Below are 22,830 nucleotides of genomic sequence, written 5' to 3'. Positions count from 1 at the left end.
CCTTGGCCCTGACCCAGCGCTGCCCCTGCCACTGGTCAGTGGTGATGAGTCAACTAGGAGCGGAAGGAAGACTTCTGCACCGACTTCCTCGCGTGGCTGTCCCACCGCGAAGCCCCCGCACGTCCCGAAGCCCATGCGCCTTCTTCCCCAAGCGCACCCGGCACACGCGGCGGGGCAGCGAGCGACCTGTGCGCATGCGCGTGATAAGGCTGAGCCGGGCCTCCGCAGAGGCCGCCCAGGCGGGACTCCAGAGCCCGCGCGGACGCAGGGAGTCCCGGCCGTGCGCACTCGCACTGTCAAGGACGCCCGGGGGCGTCAGCGGGGCGCCTCACCGTTTTCTTTGAAGCACAGCTTCTTCTTCTGGTAGGCGATGAAGCTGGAGATGGCTCCGGCCACCGCCACCACCACGGCCCCCACGATGCCGGGCACCACGCCCTGGGAATTGGCTGCGGAAGAAGAGAGACAAGTCACCGATTCTGGGTGCGGATGGAATTGAGGCCAGCACAGCTGGCCAGCAAAGGCGGTGGCCCCAGGGACCGCTGGCCACGCCCCTAGGAAGAAGGAGAGGCGGCGCTCCCGTCCCCGAGGAAGAGACCCCAGACGCCACCAGGAGGGGACAACACAACCTCCCAGTCTCGGCAAAAACGCAGCCTCATATGGACACCTGTCCGTTCCCTTAGCACCTGGTCGAGTTTCGAGCTGGGCCGGGGGGTGGAGGCCCCGAGAGAGGCAGGACCCCTGGACCTCCCAGGAGATGTCCTCCTCTGGGAGGGGCTGCTCCCTAACCAAGTCCTTGCTCCTCGCTTCCCTCCGTTGCTTTCTCTCTCTCTCCCTCTCCCTCTTTTTCCTGTGCTGATTTTTTTGCAAAGAAATCCTTTCGGTCATTACTCTCTTGTGCCTTGACGCAGACAGCGAAGTGGCCCCGGGTTCCCGGGTTCCCGGGTACCCGGGTCGCACGCTCAAGAAATCCCTGCGCCCGTCAAGGGAGCCGCAGGCCGGGCCTCCCGCCGGGCCGGGCTTCTTCTCAAGCGCGAAATGCGACTCGGGAGCTCGTCCGCCCAACGGGCTCCTGCCTTGGCGTCCAGCGCGGGGACGTCCTCCCACCCAACACAGAGGGCGTGGGGCGGGGGGCTCTGGAACTGAAAAAGCGGGTCCCCTACAAACAGTTCCGTCTATCTCAGAGGCAGAAGCACCAAGTGCCAATGTCACACGAGAAGAGGGGCGGACGGGGGTTCCCGGAGGCCGGGAAACGTTACGGAGAAGAAAGGGGAAGGAGTCTGAGCAGCCACGTCCAGCTGGGCAGCGGAAATGGGTCCTCGGATTCGGCGGAGAGCCAGAGCCGGGCAGTCTCGAGCTTTCCCAGCAGAGAGCAGAGACGCGGAAGGACATGGAGTTCCAATGACCTCAGCAACCCGCCTCTGCCGGGGACCTACCACACCGTACCCCAGGGTCCACCCGACTATGATGCGTCCGTCGAAAAGAAAATATAAAGAACTAAAAGCGGACAGATGGACGGAGAGATACGATCGTTCACTTATTTGCTAAAAGAGCCAAGTGGCCACGGGACTCCGCCGGGGACTTTGCCTCGAGGGCCGGATCTCAGCAGCTACCACGGAGGCCCAGCTGTCTGAGCGTGATTGACAGGCAGCCGCCAGGGCTCCTGCCCAGATCCTTAGGGGTCGTGCAAGCACCACACCACGCCAGGTCCCACGTCCCTTGAACCCAAGAGGAGAAGAAAGAGGGCTGCGACTCGAGGTACGTACTCTCCTGCCCCTCGTTCCTGTGGCTGCCACCGTCCGGACCGCCGTGTCCTGCAAAAGAAGACCAAGGCTGTTGAACCCTCGCGCTGGGAGGAGGACGGGAGGCAGAGCCCAGATCGGCCCTGCAACCGGAAGGACAGGAAGATCCCTTCTGCCGTGGAAAGGGCCAGTCCATTCCCTTCTCCATGCATCCGGAATGTTCCCTGAAGTCCCACAGGCCAACCAGTGGGTCCCCATTTGGGTGGAAACTGGAGGAGGTGGAGCCTGGTGCAGGGTCTCTGGCCATTAGCAGCATGACCTTTTAGGGGACCCAGGACCCCAAACCTCTCCACCCGTCCATTTCTGCTTCCTGTCCATGAGCTGAGAAGCTCGGCTCCACCACTGAACCCCCACCGCCCACCATGTTGGATTATCTCACCACAGGCCAGCAAGAGGCTAGCCACCCACCCGCCATGTTGGATCATCTCACCACAGGCCAGCAAGGGGCCAGCCACCCACCCGCCATGTTGGATCTTCTCACCACAGGCCAGCAAGGGGCCAGCCAGCCACCTGCCATGTTGGATCATCTCACCACAGGCCAAAAGAAAGGGGTGCCAACCAACCACCTGCCATGTTGGATTTTCTCACCACAGGCCAGCAAGGGGCCAACCAGCCACCCGCCATGTTGGATTATCTCACCACAGGCCAAAAGGAAGGAGGCCAGCCAGCCCTGGACTGGAGGCTCCCAAACCATCAGCCCAATAAACCTTTTTATAAGCTGACTTCTGACAGGTGTTCGGTTATAAGGACACTTTTCCAATGTCACAGTGGCCAGTTGGCGTGATCTGGACGACTCACATCACTTCATTTTGGGGGGACGCCAAATTCCACAGTGATTAAACTGTATCCAACCATCTAATCACATGGGATTTCATTAGCAATGCTCAGGAGTCTGGAAGAACACAGGTGGGCAGATGGATCGGGAGACCCCCACCCTAGGCAGGGGAGCCTCAAAAACAGAGGGAGCTCCCTCCAGCCAGTGCCTCCAGGGATCCGACCTCGTGTCCCGTGCCCCGGAAGCACCTGCAAACGCCAGAGCCCCAAAGGGGTGTCTGTGCATCTGAGAGAGACGCCCCAGAGAACCGAGGGTCATACCCAGGGTCTGCTGGGCAGGTGCCCGGTGCCGGGCGGGACGAAGAGAGGAACTTACCATCGTTTCCAGAAGTCCCGTCTAAGAGGTCAGTGTCTGAGAATCCACCTAGGAAGAAAGACAGAAAGAAAAGAGAGCAGCTGGGTCACGCTGGGACTGACCGGAGCATCCGATGTCTTGGAGGGAAGGGAGAACCTCACGAGAATCAAATGCAGATCAGCCGGACCCCACGGAGGGACCCCCTCACGGAAGCCATTTCTGCAATGTCCGATCTCAGGCTGAGCATCCCGAATCCAAAAACAAAGATTCCAAATGCAAAACTTCCTGAGTGCGGACATCACACAACACACGGAAAATTCCATACCCGGCTGCAGGGACCAGGCCACAGCTGAAATGCAGAAGCACTGAAATCACCATATAAAAGTGCCTTTGATGGCAAAGATGTGGGGAAAAGGTCCACTCACACGTGGCTGGTGGGAATGCAAAATGCTGCAGCCACTCTGGAAAGCAGTGTGGAGATTCCTCAGGACACTTGGAATGGACCCACCATCTGACCCAGCTATCCCACTCCTCGGTTTATACCCAAAGGACTTAAAATCAGCACACTACAGTGACACAGCCACATCAGTGTTTATAGCAGCTCAACTCACAATAGCTAAACTATGGGACCAACCTGGGTGCCCTTCAACAGATGAATGGATAAAGAAACTGTGGAACATCTACGCAGTGGAATATTATGCAGCCTTAAAGAAGAATGAAATGATGGCATTTGCCAGTAAATGGATGGAACTGGAGACTATCATGCTATGTGAAATAGGCCAAGTCCAAAATACCAAAGGCTGAATGTTTCCTCTGATATGCAGATGCTAATTCACAATAAGAGGGGGATAGGGGAGAATAGAGGTACTTTAGATTAGGCAGAGGGGAGGGAAGGGTGTGGGGCAGGAAGGACAGTAGAGTGAACTGGACATTATTACCCTGTGTGCATACATGATCACATGACCTGTGTGATTCTACATCACGAACAGCCAGAGGCAGGAGAAGTCAGACTCCATCACGTCTGATGTGTCTCAGTGCACTCTCCTCTCGTAGCTCTCTCTGGCCGACGGTGTGAGCGAGTGGGATACGTGGAGGTATTTTAGCAAAGCACCGCTGGGGGTTTGTGTTCCTGCCCTTTCAGAATGGTCCCAGGTGAGTCAGTGGACAGTGTTGGAAGAAGACCCCTGTCACTCAGGCAGAGCCCACCCCAAACAAGCCAATGGCAGAAAGGTCCAGGAGAAAGATCAGCTAGCCTGGCGCGGACTCGTGGGGATCGACGGGTTAATCACAGGAAATGACGACGTGGGGATGTTTGTTACGCAGCAAACAGCTAGCTGATACACACGAAGTTCATCCACCCGTTTAAGGAGACCGAGCACGCCTACGCAGACTCCGCTTTCACGGATTCGAGGGTGCGTTTCAGACAAAAGCACGTAGCTAGACACTCGGTCACATCCCCGGGGTTCCCGGGAGCGGGGACAAAGGACCTCAACACGGGCCCGTCATGACGTTTCCTGGGTAGTCCTGCTGAGGAAAAGAAAGAGAACCAGAAAAGAAGGAAAAGATACTTCCTGAAATGAGAAATTAGGAGAAAAAAGAAAAAAAAAAAAAAAACAGAAAAACTTTGAAGATCACTGACCGTTTTCTCAGAGAAGCTGAGAAACGGGGAGAAAACCATCAGGATTTAATAAGAGCTGCTCATCACGCGGATCATCCGGGAAAATGCACGGCAGCCCTCTTCAGGTTACGGACTCGTAAAGAGAAAAGTGAGCGACGTAGAGATAATAATAATGAAGACTATTCCCTTATCTTCATTATTACGCATTATGGATCATTAGCAATTATTTCATTATATTATTTGTTATTAATGATCATTATCAATGATTATGTCATTGATATTATTCACGATTAATGGAGTGTTTTTTTTCTCCTTCAGTGAAAATAACACAGAAACGTGTTCCTCCTGAGAAAGCAGGAGTCGAAAAGAACTGAGAAATACGTGTGTCCAGATAACAAGGAGAGAGGTTGGGAGAAGTGAATTCCAAGGGGAAACGGAATTCCCAAGCTTTCGGTAACATGGCCACAATCTCTAAATCCATTCAGAGTTTCAATCATTCAAATGAAAATTTGAAAAAATAAAAAGAAGGGGATTTCTTTTCCCCAGAGAGAAGGGAGTCAAGGAGAAAATGACTTATAATGAAAGGGGGAAAATAAACAGCCACCCAAGAGTCGGGGAAGCCTAATAAATATACAAAAAAAAAAATGAAGAAAGCCGGATTTGATGGTTCCCGCCTGTCATCCTAGCGGCTCGGGAGGCTGAGGCTGGAGGATCCCACGTGGGAGGCCAGCCTCAGCAGCTTAGTGAGACTCCAAGCAAGTGAGGGAGACCCTGACTCTAAATAAAATAAAAAAAGGGCTGGGGATGTGGCTCAGGGGTTGAGCACCCCCGGGTTCAATCCCTGGTATTCAAAAAAACGTGGGTGCGCACACATATTCCAAATTAGAGATTAAGCAGATTATACTATGTAATAAGTGCAGCATGGGATTAAAACTCGTGAGCAATGAACTACAAAACGAGGTGCAAACTGCTTCAAGGACTATCAGGAAAACACGTGAGCACAGCTGAACAAAAGATTGATCCATCGATCGATTGAGTTTGGTACCCGGGATGGAACACAGGGGCGCTCAACCACTGAGCCACCTCCCCGGCCCTTTTTATTTATTTTATTTTATTTTGAGACAGGGTCTCAGTTGCTGAGCCTGGCCTCCACCTTAGGCTGGCCTCCAATCCTCCTGCCCCAGCCTCTCCAGTTGCTAGAATGAGAGCCATGTGCCACCGAGCCCAGCTAGATGGATACTTTCCTTGAAAGTTTCTCCCTTGAAACTGATACATAAAATGCCAGGAGGGTGGGGGGACTGGAATTTATCAAAATGCCCACAGGACCCAACACGGAAGCGATACAAGCGTGTGCAAGGTGATGGAGATGCTCCTCAGGAGGCTGAGGCAGGAGGATTGCAAGTTGGAGGCCAGCCTCTGTGAGTCAGCAAGGCCTTAGAAACTCAGCGAGACCCTGTCTGTCAATGAAATATAAAAAGGGCTGGGGCTGGGGCTCAGGGGTTCAGCACCCCTGGAGTTCAATCCCCAGCATCAAAAAATTAAAAAATAAAACAACAAAATAAAGAAACGTGTGTCTGACTCAGCTGGAAGCCCAGCTTCTGAGCAATATCTATATTTTCCTGTGTTAAAAATCAAAACAAATACCTAGGCAACCACCAAAAAAGAAAAAAAAACCGTAAAACTCTGCGGCTCCGGTGACCCTTTGAGGCGAGGAAACCGGGGCTCACCCGTTTGTCCTGAGGACCCGGCGGTGCCAGAAGGGTCTCCTGGGACACAAAGGCTTCCTGCAAACCCCCGCTCCCCCCAGAAAAGGTCCCACGGGGTCTCCCAAGTCCAGCAGCCAAGCAAATACCCAACCCCGAGCCCAGAGAGCCCCCTGGAGGGACAGGCGGCTTCCCAGACCCAAGGAGCAGCGGACCCGGCGGAGAAGGGCCGGGAGCGCGCACGGCGCTGGGACGAGGCTGCGCACGGTCGGGGGTGGGGTCCTTCTTACCCGAGGTGCCCGGCGGGTTGGGCTGCGGCCTGGGCTGGGGCCTGGGCTGGTTCGGCGACGCAGGTTCATCTGTGGAGGACACAGCCGTGAGTCACCGGGGTCCCCGTGGTCACCGAGGCTCGGGAAGCTCCTGGGCCTCCCCAGGCTGCACCCAGCAGCCAGGAAGCAGGGACACCCCTGTCCACGTCCCCCGTCACCTGTCCCCAGCTGCTGAGCCAGGGCTTTCCCTGGATGCCGAGCAGGCGGCAGAGCAGCAGCCCGACCCCGGGGCCTTGGCACGACGCAAAGCCTCCTTCCCAGCCTCAACCCAACCAGCGGATGAATCCTTGATGCGATTAACCGGGTGCCGTGGAGCAGGTGGGGTGCGGTGGAGGAGGCGGGCAGGTCCTGGCTCTGGGGTGTTCATCCTGCCGCTGGAGAGTGGACTCTCTCTGCTTCCCGGTCACCGTGGGCGCGGCTTCCCTCGGCCACACCGTCCTCCATACTATCCAGCCTCGCCCTGGAGCCTCCAGGAATCGAGAGGCTGCTGTCTACGGACTGGGACCTCTGAGAGCCTGGCCCCAGATGGAGGGTGCCACCTCCTCCACGGTCCTTCTGCTTGTGACTTTAGGCACAGCATCGACAAAAGGGGGAAAACCCCAGCCCGGAATCGTGGTGAAATAAAAGCGGGCGCGGAGTTTTAAACAAATAAGTTAAAAACGCAATCAGCCGCCCGCACCACCCGCAGCCCCCGGCCGCTGAGGGAGGCCCTGCCTTTCCACAGGGTAAAAAGCAAAGGCACGAGGCTTCAACACGGGGAGACGGGAGCTCACTCACCATGTCCTCCGCCACCCAGCGCGTCCTCCAAACTAAAGTCGTCCCCTAAAAGTGAGAAACAGGGGGTCGATTCCAAAGTCCCGCTTGCGGGGCTCTCGCACAGATGTGCGGGTCACCCGGGGCGGGGCAGCAGGACCCAGCGCTTACGACCAGGCTCAAACCCCAAAGCGGAGGCCGGAACAGGAGGACGGGCCTCTACCAGCCTCCCTCACGAGCCTCCGAGCTCGCCACATCTCTGCAGCAATCGCGCACGCCAGACTGTGGGTCGGCAACTGCGCTCCGCGCGTGCACACAGCTCTGCGCGGGCCTCTCTGTTCTGGGAGAGCCCCTAGCACGTCCCCCCACGGAGGCCCGGACCTTCTCAGGGTCCCAGTACCTTGTCCTGACCTAACGGCTTCTGTCCCCATGACACCGTGAGACAGGTGACTGTGGTTCCTACAGACACACAGCCTCCGTGGGACGGCAGGCTCACGTCTGTCATCCCAGTGGCTCGGGAGGCTGAGGCAGGAGGATGCCAAGTTGGAGGCCAGCCTCAGCCACTTAGATCCTATGCAAGCATCTAAGAATTTAGACGGAGCAAGAATCTCCTCTTTCTTTTTTTGCCTGACGGGGACTTTATCTTCTTACCATCACTGGGCTTTTTTGGAGGGAGAGTTGGTTTCTTCTCATCGTCCCCTAAAAAGAAATTAAGAAAAGAGAAAAATCAGAGAGAGTGAACCCGGGCCAGTCGACCACGTCCCTCACACAGTGACCACTCGGACATGACCCTGCGAACCTGGCATGGCTGGCTGCTCCTCAGGCCCCAGGGCTTCCCCTGCCCTGGCTCTCCCGGCCTCCCTTCTGTGCATTGACCTCTTTATTTCTAACTGAGCTTTATAGATACAGTCTCTTTTATTTTGGAAGGACCACTCGTTTCCTGAGAAATTTCCGGAGACCACGTTCAACATCGTTTCCCCTGGAGGTTCCAGACCTCAAGGTCAAGGGTGGCCCAGGACAGAGAGGGGGCCGCCCCCTTTAAGAATGGAAGCTGGGCCAGGGGTGGGAGGACACGCCTGTCATCCCAGCAGCTGGGGAGGCTGGGGCAGGAGGATCGTGAGTTGGAGGCCAGCCTCAGCAACTTAGCAAGATCCTGTCTGAAAATAATAAAAAAGGCTGGGGATGCGGCTCAGCGGTTAAGCATCCAGCGCAGGATCCTGAGAGGAGCTCCTCCTGGTCAGGGTGGCCCTGAGGCCATGGCCGTGTCCTCACAAGAGACAGAAGAGGAGACACAGACACAGAGGAGGAGCCCCGTGGAGACGGAGGCAGAGGCTGGAGGGCTGGGGCCACCAGCCCAGGGCCACCTGGAGCCCAGGAGCTGGAGAGGCAGGAAGGAGCCTCCCTGAGCCTGTGGAGGCAGCTGGACTCCATGGGAAGAGGCTGGTCCTGTCCACATCTTGACCCAGAACCTGTGCAGGGGACCTGGTGTGGACACAGGGTCTCTGCAGAGGCAGTGAGTGCAGGACCCTGAGAGGAGCTCCTCCTGGTCAGGGTGGCCCTGAGGCCATGGCCGTGTCCTCACAAGAGACAGAAGAGGAGACACAGACACAGAGGAGGAGCCACGTGGAGACGGAGGCAGAGGCTGGAGGGCTGGGGCCACCAGCCCAGGGCCACCTGGAGCCCAGGAACTGGAGAGGCAGGAAGGAGCCTCCCTGAGCCTGTGCAGGGCTCAGCCTCTGGTCCCAGCCTCCGCCCTAGAGAATGACGGTCAGGAGCCGGCTCCACAGCCGAGCCCAGCACAGGGACAAGGGGCCAGGTGGACGCCTCTCCCCAGCTCGGGGTCTCTGAAGAAGAGCGGGAGGCCGAGGGGACGTCAGGCCTGGGACAGAGAGAGCAGGTGGCCGTGGCCCCCTCCCCTGCCCGGCCGCAGGCGCAGGGCTCCCAGGTCCCCGTGTGCAGGGCCTGAGCGGGGGCAGCGCCGGGGTGGACCTGGTGGCCGCGCGTCCCCGCCTGTCCCTGCGGCTGCCGTGAGGCTGGCCGGCTACTCACCGAGGGCATCGGCCAGGTCGAACCCCTGATCTAGAAGGAAAGGGAAGCCAGGTCAGCCATCAGGAGGGGCAGGGACGTCCCCGCCCTGCCGTCCGCGGCTCTGAGCAGCCTGGACCCTGCGCGGCCCGGACGCTGCTTTCCACGCCCAACAGGGAGACCCGTGTGGGGCCGAGGGCGTCGCCTCCGGGGAGCAGGCGGGTTTAAAGCCGGAGTCCCCTGGGGTCGCCCTGCCGGGGAGGCGCCACTCACTCCCGCTCAGGTGGCCGCGGCCACGGTGCGCGTGGGTTTCTGTGGGACTGTGTGTGTCCACGCGTGCAGGGGCCTGTGCGTGTGCGCTCGTGAGTGTGCGCACGTGCATCCGTGGGGGCTGAGTGTGCGCGCAGGTGTGTTCCGGGCACGGTGGCTCGGGGGTGAGGTTGGGTGGGCTGCGTGGCTGTGTGTGCATTTGTGTAGCCGGGTGGGTGTGCGCCGTGTGCGCCGTGTGCGCGTGGCCAGGCGTGTGGGTGTATTCTGGTGGCAGGTGACAAGGTGTAGACAGAGTTCTTGTAGACGCGGGCGTGTGGCTGTGTGTGTGTGAGCGTGCAGGGGTGCAGGACTCTGCTGGGTCTGTGTTTGTGGAGCTCTGTGGGTGTGGCGCGTGTTCGTGTAGCAGTGTGTGTGCCTCTGTGCAGGTGTTGTGTGGTTCTGTGGGCGTGTGGGTGTGGTGTGCCTTTGGGCAGCTGTGTGGGTGTGGTCCGGGTGTGTGCTGTGGGTTCCATGAGCACCGTGCATATGTATGTTTGTGTGTGCTGGTGTGTGCACATGTGTTTGCACGTGTGCACAGGGGTGTGCATGTGTGTGCATGTGTGTGTGCGTGCGGGTGTGTGCATTTGTGTGTCCGTGTGTGTGCACATGCATGTGTATGTGCATGTGTGTTTGCATGTGTGTCCATGCGTGTGCACACGCGTGTGTATGTGCAGGTGTGTGCTTGTGCATGTGTGTCCATGTGTGCATGTGTGTGTGCATGTGTGTGCATGTGTGTCCATGCGTGTGCACACGCGTGTGTATGTGCAGGTGTGTGTGCTTGTGCATGTGTGCATGTGGGTGTGCATGTGTGTGCATGTGTGTCCGTGCGTGTGCGTGGGTGTAGCGTGTGCTCCTGGTGGTGCAGGACAGCCGGGCGTGGCAGCTCCCCCACAGCAGGCTGGCCCCTTCAGGGGCGCATGGGGAGTGCTGAGTTCAGGGGCTTCACGGGAGGACATTGGACTCCAGCTGGGGTGTCCACCTTCGAGGCACATCGTCACCCCCCCCCCCGCTGGGTTCCAAGCACAGCTCACCAACTGATCCCTCCCCGAGACTCTGTTCCCGTTTGTTTCCTCCACCCCAAACCCCGGGTCTCGGCTCTGTACTTCCTGTTTCTCTGGGATCAACTCTGTGGATTGCACAGAAGAGCGGGAACGTCTTTTCTCTGCCTTTCTGCACCGGCTTATTTCACTTCACACAATGTCTTCCAGTTCCAGCCACGCTGTCACCAGAGACAGGGAGAGCCCGCCTTTTTCACGGTTGCATACTATTCCATTCTGCGCCCGGAGTTCTCTACGGGCTCATGCTAGGGTGTTTCCACTTCTGGGCTATGGGGAGTGTTGCTGCCATGATGCTGAGGCTGCAGGCGTACCCGACACACAGATCATGTCATCTTACGGGGGACGCGGCAAAGTGAGACTCAGAAAGGCCTTCAGAAAACCCCGCGGCCCACTGGGTCCCCGACCTCGGTTTCCGCCTCCCTGTCTCCTCTTCTGCCCCAGGTTCCTCCTCCTCGCAGACGCAAAGCCCTGCCCTCACCTTCGGCTCTTCCGTCACCTACAAAACCCACCGGAGTAGGACCTGGATCTGCTGCCCGGCGCCGCCCCGCGCACACCCGAGAGGAAGGGGAGGAAGCCCCGCCGGCCCAACGCGCAGGGAAGGTCCTTCCCAAGAGTCCCGGGGCCTGGCGTCCTGCAGAGCCCTGCCAGCTCCCAGGCGTCCGCGCCTTGCCAGGGCCGAACCCCCCGCGGACGCCGAGAGCGCTCTAAATCCACGTGGCCACTGGAACCCGCGGCTGCGCCCTGGGGCGGCGGGACTCAAGTCCCCATGCGTCACAAGCAAAGCAACCGAGTCAGACTCCCCGGAGCGCCGGGCAGCGGGCAGGGGAGTTGCGTGCTGTCTGCAGAAAACCCTTATTTGCAAGCCTTTCAGCCATTTCTGAGGCTGCCCGCTGCCCCTTCAATACCGCGAAACTCGGGGCACCACCGCGCCCAGACGCGCCGGGAGCCCCGTGGACTGTCCAGGCGTCGGTCAGATCCTTCCTCCGTTTGCAGAGAAGCTGCCGCTGCGCCGCCCCGCCCACGCCCACCTCCAGATGTGCCGGGGACCCGCGGATGACTCATCCAGGGCGAGTCCCAACAGATGGCCCTGAGTCACCCTGACTGACACGCCCTTCTGATTCAAAGATCCTTCCTCCGCCGCGCGGCCAGGAAACTCGCAAAACAAGAAGAGGCGGGGCGGGCGCCGCCCGGACCTCCAAAGCGCGCCGGGCCCCAGGGGCGGGCATCTGGAGCCTGCAGACTGGCTCCTTGCAGGCACGCAGGGGTTGGGACGGGAGCAAAAGCATTCCGGGGACCGCCTGGGCTGCGGGAAGCAGGGCGCAAAGGTCCCATCAGTCACACAGGGCCTGGGGTCTGCGGGCGGCGCAGGCTGCGCGCTCCACCTGTTCCTGGAGGCACAGAACAGAAGGGCTGCCGCTGCACCGGGCCGCTCAGCGCGCTTCCTCCAGCGCCGAGCCTGCGCTTGGCTCCCCGCAGCTCCCTTCTGCAGACCAGGTCCCGCTTTCCCGGGGCGCCGTTTCTACGCTGAGTGGCAACAATGTTGCAGCCGAGCGCCGCAGGCTCCCCTGCCTCCTGGCCGCTGCGTCACCTTCTCTACGCTGAGAAACTCTCTATGCAACCAGGCTCGGAGCCAAGGCTTTCCCGAAAAACGCGGTGACTGGAACCAGGTTTCCCCCGACCAAGCCTGAAAGGGACCGGCCTGGCCTCGGCTGTGACCAGTTGTCTAGTCCGCCGGACACGGCGGTAGGCTCTGTGCAAACAGCAGGTCGCTTTACACTGCGCATGCGCGATGGCGGGCTCGGTCAGCACACCAAGCCCGGTCTCAGCACCTCAGTCCCCAGCACGCTCCGGCCTCACAGGCGCTGAGCCCTTCTGAAACCCCACGAAAAACTTCCAGGACGCCCTGCAGGAGGGGAAGGAGGAGGAGCAGAGCCGGCCAGCACCTGTTCCCGCTCAGTGTTGCTAAGCAAAGGTGTGTACACCTGTCACCTCAGCCACCTGGGAGGCTGAGGCAGGAAGACAGCAAGTTGGAGGCCAGCCTCAGCAACTTAGTGAGGCCCTGTCTAAAAATAAAAGCACAGACAGGCCTGGGTAGTGTAGCTCAGTGGTCGAGCACGTGCCTAGCAGGTGCAAAGGCCCTGGGGTTGGATCTCCGGCACTTGGGAACTTGTGTGAACCTACACCTGGGCCTCACCCCTGGAGGCCGATACTGTGTTTGGGGTGGGGATGGTGTGGTTAATGAGCTCAAGGACCCCACCGGGGGGGAATATCGGGGCTCAGCGTTCCTGGGTAGGCACCAGCACCTAACGTGGTACCCCAACTCCATTTCCAAGTTCATCTCCAGCCACACGCGACCCCCAATTGAGCTCCCTGGAAACAAGACACAGCCTTGTAAATCCAGGCCAGTCCTAAGTGTTGTCAGCCCACCGGCTTCTGTGTACCTCCCTAAGTCTGCTCTGAAGCCCCGAATGGGAACTGAATAGTTGTGCAGCTAATTATGGCACATTCTTCCTCCTCCTCTTCCTCCTCCCTCCTTCTGTTTCTTTTTCAACACTGGGGGTTGACTCCAGGGGGCTTAACCACTGAGCCACCTCCTCAGCCCTTTTTCATATTTTATTTAGAGACAGGGTCTCATTAAGTTGCTTAGGGCCTCACTCAGTGGCTGAGGCTGGCCTCCAACTTGCCATCCTCCGGCCTCAGCCTCCCCAGTCCCTGGGATGAGAGGCCGGCGCCACCGCACCCGGCTCAATTCTGGTAGTTCGGAGTCACTGTTGTACAAAGCTGACCGCCTGCGCAGCGTCAGACGGCGGTCCCGGGGTCCAGCGAGGCGGAGGAGCGCCCCCCGGAGCGAGCCTCCCAGGCCTCGCGGCTGCACACGCAGCGCGTTTTTAAACTGTGCTTCTGCTTCCAGAGCACTTGCGGGGGCCCTGCGGTCCACGAACTCCTACTCATCCTGCAAGGCCCTGGGAGGCCGCGGCCCGCTCACCGGGACACCCCGACGCCCTCGCGGAGGAAAGTCGTGCGCGCTCTGCAGCCGCAGAACCAGCCGCGCTCCCAGACCCGCGGCGCGCGCGATTCCTGAGACGCAGACGCCCCGGTGCCCGGGCCACTTAGGGCAGAGCGCGGTGCCCGGCGGCTTGGCAAGCTCGGCTGCAGTGTCACCTGCCCCTGTGGTTGCTGTCAATCAATATAAAGGGTGGATGGATGGATTGATGGGTGGATGGTGGATGGATGGGTGGATGGATGGATGGGTGGATGGGTGGATGGGTGGATGGGAGGATGGATGGGTGGATGGATGGATGGATGGGTGGATGGATGGATGGGTGGATGGATGGATGGATGGATGGGTGGATGGGTGGATGGATGGGTGGATGGATGGATGGATAGGTGGATGGATGGATGGATGGATGGATGGATGGGTGGATGGGTGGATGGATGGGTGGATGGATGGGTGGATGGGTGGATGGGAGGATGGATGGGTGGATGGATGGATGGATGGATGGATGGGTGGATGGGAGGATGGATGGGTGGATGGGTGGATGGTGGATGGATGGATGGATGGGTGGATGGTGGATGGGTGGATGGATGGATGGATGGGTGGATGGGAGGATGGATGGGTGGATGGTGGATGGATGGATGGATGGGTGGATGGTGGATGGATGGATGGATGGGTGGATGGTGGATGGGTGGATGGGTGGATGGATGGGTGGATGGATGGATGGATAGGTGGATGGATGGATGGATGGATGGATGGGTGGATGGGTGGATGGGTGGATGGATGGGTGGATGGATGGATGGATGGATGGGTGGATGGGAGGATGGATGGGTGGATGGGTGGATGGTGGATGGATGGATGGATGGATGGTGGATGGATGGATGGATGGGTGGATGGATGGATGGATGGATGGGTGGATGGTGGATGGGTGGATGGATGGGTGGATGGATGGATGGGTGGATGGTGGATGGGTGGATGGATGGGTGGATGGATGGATGGATGGATGGGTGGATGGATGGGTGGATGGTGGATGGGTGGATGGATGGATGGGTGGGTGGATGGTGGATGGATGGATGGATGGATGGATGGGTGGATGGATGGGTGGATGGATGGGTGGATGGATGGATGGATGGATGGGTGGGTGGATGGATGGGTGGATGGATGGATGGTGGATCAGTGAGTGGGTAGGTGGGTGGACGGCAGCTTGTCTGTAAAAGGACATCAAGGGCGGGAACACATAATTCCTCAGGAGCTGGAGACCCCTGGTGGGTGACGGTCGCTCGGTTGCTCCTGGGTTCCGTGCGCCATCTCCCCTGGGGTGCTGACTCCCCCATGCGCCACCTTCCGTCTGTCACCCACACCCAGGCTGCTGTTCCTCCTGCCCCGTGGTCTGCAGGCCCCTCTGAACTTCACACAGCTGCACGTTCCCGAGCCCAGCGGCTGCAACACCCGGGTCCTGCCATCCACAGAAGGCCAGTGTCCACTGGCACCTTTCCTGGGCTGACCATGTGATCGTCAGCGAGCTGCTGAACCCTCTGCCCTAAATGACTTCATGCACCAAGGCCTAAAATAAATATTTTATTTTTAAATCAGGGATTGAACCCAGAGGTGCCTAACCACTGAGCCACATCCCCAGTTCTTTTTATATTTGATCTAGAGAGAGAATGGGTCTGAGTTGCTTAGGGCCTTGCTAAGTTGCTGAGGTTGGCCTCCAACTTGCCATCCTCCTGCCTCAGCCTCCTGAGCCCCGGGATCCCGTCTGGCTATGATGAACATCTTAAGGGCTTAAAGGCTCCCACTAACGTGACGTGACAGACCTGGACCTGGTTTGAAAACTGGAAGCCACACACGGATGTTTCTGCTCCTCAAGAGAAATCCACACAGCAGGGGTCACAGAAGGACCAGAGAAGCAAAAGGTCAAGGTCAAGGATTCCTGACAACAACCAGGCCACACATTAAGACCCACTGCGGGGCTTTCAAAAAACCCTGAATTTAAGGGGGTCCCTGGACAGGGCTTTTCCGAGTCCTGGAAAGAGGCTAGGATTGAGTCTCAAACGAGGAGGCCAAATGAAAAGAGAAAAAGAGGCAGAGAGAGAGAGAGAGGGAGGGAGGGAGAGATGGGTAGGGAGCAATTCAAGGGATTAAATCTACAGGTTTTGCTAAGGGGATCTGATACAGGAAGAAGGACCTGGCAGGAGTGGAAGGAGCTGCTTCCATTCCTGAGCTCTGGCAAAGGGTCATATCCTAAAAGATAGGTATGAAGGAGGGGATGCAGGCTAAGGAGAATAAAATCCAATGCTGTTGCCCCATCACAACAGTCCTGATCTCTCCACCATTACCCACATAAGCCTCACCGAGTGACATTTCAGGCAAGAGGCCAGGGCTGGGTTGGAGAAAAAGCAGAATCCCAGGAAGTGGATGGCGGAAGTTCCCTCTCTGATCACACTCCATCCTAGTCTCATCGGTCTCCACCATTCCCACTCGGCTCAGGCCCAAGGACGACGCCATGTATCTTGCGTCTGTCCCCCTCTGTCCCCTTATCCCTCAGGGGGCCACCGTGTTCCCGCCGCATGGCCGGCACCTCCTGGTCTCCATCTGGCCCGGGACGGCTCAGCGTTTGCCAGGATGCCAGGAGATAATGATTCCGTCAGAAGCAGCAGGAGCCACGTGCAGACGGGGAATCCAGGGCCTCCCAGGCCTGGGGACCCCCGGAGGCGGCAGAGCCCCTGGGGGACCGAACAGCTCAGCAGACTCGAGCTCATCCTGAGGAGGAAGCTGAGACCAACGCCCTCCTGGGGGATCCGTGGCGGGCTGCAGCCTCGGGGGGACCGGGCAGACGGACAGACGCCCCTTGCAGATGGACAGACGCCCCTTGCAGACGGACAGACTCCCCTTGCAGATGGACAGACGCCCCTTGCAGAACACAAGGTCTGGATTTGCAGAGGCTTTCGGAGGCCATCGCGGGGCCGGAGACCTTTCGCGCCCCAGCCCGGGACGGACACAAGCGACCCCCCCGGTGCTGACTTAGCAGAGCTCCCGGCCGAGCTGCTCCTCCGCTGGGCCGCGCAAGGGCCCTGGTGAGCGGGCTGCGTCTCCCGCGGGGGGGAAGGGAAAGGGGAACCGGGGACGCCCGGGGAGGGGCAGGGGCGGCCAGTGAGTCACCCAGGAGGCCGGCCCCACCCACGCGCAAGCCACAGGAAGCACCCAGAGACTCTCGCTGGTCCCTGGAAATGTGGAAACGGTGCCCCTTATCAGTGCAGGGCCATCGCGGCCGTTAGGCGCCGCCCTACCTCCAGGGAACGCGGCGAACGCACCAAAGGTCCAGGGCCAGGGCGTATAGCTGCCCCTGTAGCCCGAGGACCCTGCCACCACCAAAGTCGCCTCCACCAGCCCGTCTACGCAGCCCACCTGCTCCTGGAAGGAGGCGATGACCCTGCGACAGACTCTTAGTTAAGTCGGGGCCCGGTGGTGCGGTGCCTGTCAGCTCAGGAGCTCGGGAGGCTGAGGCAGGAGGATGGCAAGTTGGAGGCCAGCCTCAGCCACTTAGCGAGATCTTATCTCAAAATAAAAACTAAAAAAGGCTGGACCTGTGGCTCAATGGTTAAGCCCCCCTGGGTTCCATCCCTGGTACCAAGAAAAAAACAGATAAAATCAATTTTAAAAAGTAATTTTAAAAATTTTTAAATAAAAAGGGCTGGGGGTGGGGCTCAGTTAAATATCTCCAGTACAAACAAACAAACAAAAGTCAAAGTGAAATAAACTCTTAGTTTGCCCTAAGGGATTAATTCTAGGGGGGGAAATGTGTGTTTGGCTTTTGGGTCTTTTTAAAAAAATATTATTTTAGGTGTAGATGGGACACCAGATCTCTGTTTATTTTCACGTGGTGCCGAGGATGGGACCCAGGGCCTCACCCGCGAGGCCAGCGCCCTCGGACGGAGCCACAGCGCCGGGTCCGGGTCTTTCTTTTGCAAGGGTGAATCCAGGTTTGAAATCCAAAGTTCATTCTCCTGCTGGAAAACCAGGGAGGAGGCTCCCCGGCACCTCTAAGTTTTAAACCTGGTGCATTTAGAAACGGGACTTCCTGCGGAGGCTCCGCCCTAAGGCTGGCAGGCCTGCGCATGTCCAGAGGAGGCGCCTGCAGCACCCAGCGCACCTCCGTGTACACGGGTTGCAAAACTTTGCTCCAAGTTCCAGATGGGAAGTCGGTTTCTGCAGCCCACTGGGGACCCGGGGCCTCCCTGATTGCTCGGGAAACTCAGGATGAACTCCCGGCACCAGGCCAAGGCCCCGGCTGGAGAGCTAACTAGGCCCCCCCAGCCCTGGACGCGGAGTCCGCTTGGCTCCGCAAAAGGGCCGGCCCCGCTCCTGCTTGGAGAACTGAGACTCCTCCTGCCGTCTGGTTTGCACTTATTTAATAAGATGATTTTCTTCCCTTTTAACCTTGGTGGAGGGGTTTTCCAGGACTGGCAGCTGATTTTTTAAGACCACAGTCTTCGCCCAGAAATTCATTTTTCAATTGACATGATTGTTTATTTACTTTCATGCCTCATGTTTGTTTGTTTGTTAGGTTTTGGCACCAGGGATTGAACTCAGGGGCACCTGAGCATGGAGCCACCGCTCCAGCCCTATTTTGCATTTTATTTAGAGACAGGGTCTCACTGAGCTGCTTAGGGCCTCGCTTTGGCTGAGGCTGGATTTGAACTTGAGATCCTCCTGCCTCAGCCTCCCCAGGTGCTGGGATGACAGGCCTCTGCCACCTCCCCCAGCTCTGACTATGTAAACATATATATGTGAATATAATTGACACATAATAACGGTGCATATTGACGGGTGCAGTGTAGCACGTGGACACAGTGTGTCACAATCAGAGCAGCTCCTTAGCTCCGCCACCCATCTCTGTGCACGGATCATTCAAACTCCCGCTGTTTTAACATGCAAGATTTATTGCTGCCTCCCAGAGCCTGCATCCTGACCCAGCTGCAGCCCAGCCTGCATCCTGACCCAGCTGCTGCTGAGCCTGCATCCTGACCCAGCTGCTGCTGAGCCTGCATCCTGACCCAGCCGCTGCTGAGCCTGCGTCCTGACCCAGCTGGTGCTGAGCCTGCATCCTGACCCAGCCACTGCTGAGCCTGCATCCTGACCCAGCTGCTGCTGAGCCTGCATCCTGACCCAGCTATTGCTGAGCCTGCATCCTGATCCAGCTGCTGCTGAGCCTGCATCCTGATCCAACTATTGCTGAGCCTGCATCCTGACCCAGCTGCTGCTGAGCCTGCATCATGACCCAGCTGCAGCCCAGCTTGCATCCTGACCCAGCTGCAGGTGAGCCTACATCCTGACCTGGCTGCTGCCCAGCCTGCATCCTGACCCGGCTGCTGCCCAGCCTGCATCCTGATCCAGCTGCAGCCCTGCAGCAACCCAGGACCTGGAGGCGTGGGGAAAGCCACCTGCCCTCAGCTCAGAACCCAGCTGGGATTACAGAGTTGCACCGTGATTGTTTTGCTGGCCGGCGGTTAATTTTCAAACACAGGTCATCCTCTGACATTTGGAAAATGTCTCTCTATCCACAGGAAAGAGAAATGTCCCCATTAGGACTGTGGCAGATCCCTCTGTAAACATGGGCTCCCCTGACAATCACAGGAATCAATCAAAAAAAAAAAAAAAAACCAAACAAACAAAAAAAAAAAAAACGAAGAGCCAGGGATGGATCAATCTCTCCTTCTCTATTTTTTAAAAATGGGGTTTTAGCTTGGTACTTGGAGTGAACCCAGGGGTGCTTTACCACTGAGCCTCAGCCCTGGCCCTTTTTATTGATTGATGGACGGATTGATTTTGGGACTGGATCTCGCTGAGCTGCTTAAGGCTTCACCAAATTGCCGAGGCTGGCCTCCAACTTGCCATCCTCCTGCCTCGGCCTCCTGAGTTGCTGGGAGGACAGGCGTGCACCACCGCGCCTGGCCAAGTGAGCAACCTTTCTGCTCACCTGAGGTAGACGGACACTCAGGCCTCAGGGACAGAACACGTGAGAAGTGACAAGACCTGGCTGTGTCCTGTGGGTCTCCTGGACCTCCACCAGGGCCAGGTCGGCAGCCCTCCCATCCCTGGGTGGCCGGCTGCTTCCATGAACAGATAAGAGCCTGAGTGATTGACAGGTCCCGTGGCAGAGAGACCTGAGCCCGTCGCCCACCCCAACACATGAAGCATTGCTGAGCTCAAGGAGACGAAGACCAGGGGTCCGGGAAGGCCTGTGTTTGCTCAGAAGCAGGACGTGGAGTTACCAGGACAGAGGCCTCCGCTCCTGTCCCGCCTGGAGCGAGGCTCACCCTGCGGGCGGCTTCCGACCCTCCTGGCTGCAGATGCGCCCGCCGGGCCCGCAGGGTCCAGCTCTCTCTGGAAGCTCGGGCACTGGGCACAGAACAGCCAGGGCAAGAAGTTCAAGGGACAGCCACAGAACTATCGGCCAGAGCCCAAAGCTCGGGTCATACGTGTCCAGGGACACGCTGGCCATCCTCAGGTCTCCTCCGTCCAGACGTGCACAGGGACCACCAGGAGAAGCAGACTTCCTGCAGGAGGGACTTGGGAATTTCCATTCCCGCAGGCCACTGTGCCAAGGCCCAGGACAAAGCCAAACCACTTCTGCCAAGAATTGAAGTGACCATCATTGTTTCCCAGAGGTAAGGTGAGTACCCATGTCACAGGGACCGGCCAGGGACTGGTGCTAGCTGGGAGCCCGGGATGGGATGCTCCTAACTGGAGAAAGTGGCTGCTCCCCAGACGCCTGTTGTAGGTCCACACCCGCTGTGCGCGATGGGTGTTCGCAGGTGATTCCTCCTGCTGTGCGCTCTGGGAGGCTGATCAGCCTCTCTGGTCCCCACACACCAGATTCCAGTAGCAACTCCTACCGCCACCCGTTGGGACAATCCAAAATTGTGTCCAGGCATTGCCAAGTGTCCCCTGGGACAAAACCATTCAATCGAGACCCCAGAGGGCAAAACCACCCCAAAGCCCCCCCCTGAGGGGAGTGGGCAACGTCATCCAATCAGAAACCGTGCTACATTTAAAGTAGACCTTCCCTCTCTTCTTGGGTCTCTCTCTAACCCGCATCTACTCCCCTGGAATTACTGCGCCAGCCTGGAAACGCGGGTGTCCCCACACAGGGGACGTGGAGCCCGGGGTTACCAGCGGCGGGCGTTAACACCCTTCTGGAGTTCAGAGGTTCGTCGACCCCATGGAAACCAAGCCAAGGGCGCGCTCTACAGGCACGTGTGTTCGGGGCGCCAGACATTCGTGACAAAACCCGCGCGTGTCTTGGGAACAACCTGTCTCCAGCCCCAGCAGGATCCGAAGGGAAAGAGGGGTGGGGAGCGGAAGGAAGAGCGCGGTTCTCTCTGGGCTTTGCCGCCGCAGCCTCTGCGGCTTCCCCTCCAGGTCCCTGCTCCACCCTGAAGCCACCACATCCTCCAAACCGCACAGCCGAAACCATCACAGCCTTGGGGTTCGTGGTCTCCGTATGCATCACTGAGGCCCTCCAAGCCGACACAGCGAAACGCCTTATTTGGGGCTCAAACAAGAGGAGGCAGCCCCCTCTCCACCCCAATCCTGCAAAAGCAGGACCCGCCCCGCCAATTCCGCCAATTCTGCCAATTCTGCAGTAAAGCGACGCCAGACACAAGCCAGGGAAGAGCTGGACAGGCCAGCGGTAAACCCAGAGTGCTCCCCACGAAGAAGCAGGCTCCGTTCGTCCTCTGCCTCGCTTCCACCCACGGAAGCACAGTCAGTACGGTGCCTGGAATACGTTTTCTGAGCGTGGACGCCGTCAGCACATTGTCCCTGAGAACAGAGGGCCCGGGGCTCCCCCGATCGAGGCTGGGCTACAGGCCGGGGGCGTGGGGATTTGCCTTCTCCGCTACTCTTTCCGCCTTTTCCGAGTGACAGGCCCCTGCCCATCGGGTAGGGCCGCCTCTCTGCGCCCCTCGTCGCTTCTCCACCAGGCTGTGGTCCCGCGGCCGGTTCCCGCCCAGGATTCCCGAGCGCCGGCGGGGCTCCAAGTCCTCCCACCCTCCCTTCCGCTCCTCCGAGGCCCGCGGCTCCCCCGGCCGAGTCCAAATTTAGGCCCGGGAGCAGGGCGTGGCTCGGGGACGCGCTCCGGGCGGCCTCCCGGCGCCGGCCCACCAAGCCCCGGGCCCCTCGGCCGGAGTGGAGACCCAAGTGGCCGGGGCGCGGCGGGAACCGGCCGAGGACCGTGCGAAGTTCGCCGGGGGCCCCTCGGAACTCGGTCGGAGCGGGAGCCTCGGGAGGCAGCGCGGTGACTGCGCCGGGAACAGACCCGCGCGGGCCCGGGGCCGCCGGAGACCCGGCCTCCACCCCGAGGTGCGCACCCCGCGCCCCGCCCGACGCGCGGCCGGCTCACCCTGCGCCTGCAGCAGCCCCAGCAGCCCCAGCAGCCCCAGCAGCAGCAGCGCCTGGACGGCCCGGCGCGCCATGGTGCGCGGAGCGGCGGGGACGGGCGGCGAGTGCGGCGCGGGCGGCCCGGGAGCGGACGGGGCGGGGCCGCAGCGGAGGAGGGGCCGCCCCGCCCCGCCCAGCCGACGCCCCGACCCGGGGCCGCTGGAAACCCCGGGCAGGACCCCGCGGCACCAGCCTGGAGTCCTCAGGGGCCGCCGAGCCCGCGCGACCTGCAGACCGCACCGCGCGCGCCCCTCGGGAGGACCCCGCTCTGTCCTTCCCGGGACAGGGCCAGCCCCGCCCGCCACCGGTCCCCAAGGCGGCTTGGACCCGTAGCCAAGGGAAACCTCCTTCCTTCCCGGAAAGGTCGCGGGCCCTTCCCCGCCACCCCTAGAGCCTCCTTCTCGCCAGCCCTTATCCGGGCCCCGCTACCGGGACAGCCCGGCCCTGGAGCGCAGGAAGGGGCCCTGCTCGGAAAGCGGGGGCCCCTCGCCGCCCGGGCAGCTCCCCACCCACGTCTTTCCTGGAGTCGCAGGGCTGGGAGCTTGCAGAGGGGACACTGGCAGAGGTGGGGGGATTCGGGGACGGCGGGGACGGTTGCTCCTGCTGCGCAGGACCCAAGATCTCCCTGTCAGGGGCCTCCGTGCTGGGCGGCTTCCGGGAGCAGGCG

General features: G+C 59.4%; 1 protein-coding gene across 3 annotated transcripts in view; it reads right to left on the bottom strand.

Annotated features, from left to right (window-relative positions):
- Cd99 (CD99 molecule (Xg blood group)) overlaps nucleotides 1-22,255 on the bottom strand; it is a 28,255-nt gene extending 6,000 nt beyond the window's left edge. For 2 of the 3 annotated variants that reach the window (XM_047535808.1, XM_047535809.1), the window contains exons 1-8: nucleotides 22,126-22,255; nucleotides 9,381-9,410; nucleotides 7,983-8,030; nucleotides 7,356-7,400; nucleotides 6,540-6,608; nucleotides 2,950-2,997; nucleotides 1,764-1,811; nucleotides 333-446 (exon numbers count right to left, since the gene is read on the bottom strand). In XM_047535808.1, the coding sequence (XP_047391764.1) occupies nucleotides 333-446; nucleotides 1,764-1,811; nucleotides 2,950-2,997; nucleotides 6,540-6,608; nucleotides 7,356-7,400; nucleotides 7,983-8,030; nucleotides 9,381-9,410; nucleotides 22,126-22,198 (475 nt within the window). In that variant the 5' untranslated portion in view covers nucleotides 22,199-22,255. The remainder of the gene's footprint in view (nucleotides 1-332; nucleotides 447-1,763; nucleotides 1,812-2,949; nucleotides 2,998-6,539; nucleotides 6,609-7,355; nucleotides 7,401-7,982; nucleotides 8,031-9,380; nucleotides 9,411-22,125) is intronic. The other variant, XM_047535810.1, reaches the window with a different exon arrangement.
- Nucleotides 22,256-22,830: the final 575 nt, after the last annotated feature.

This window comes from Sciurus carolinensis, chromosome X (assembly GCF_902686445.1).
Source record: "Sciurus carolinensis chromosome X, mSciCar1.2, whole genome shotgun sequence".
NCBI classification, from domain to species: domain Eukaryota; kingdom Metazoa; phylum Chordata; class Mammalia; order Rodentia; family Sciuridae; genus Sciurus; species Sciurus carolinensis.
Note: the sequence above shows the minus strand (reverse complement) of the source record. Positions and strands in the feature narration are given on the sequence as shown.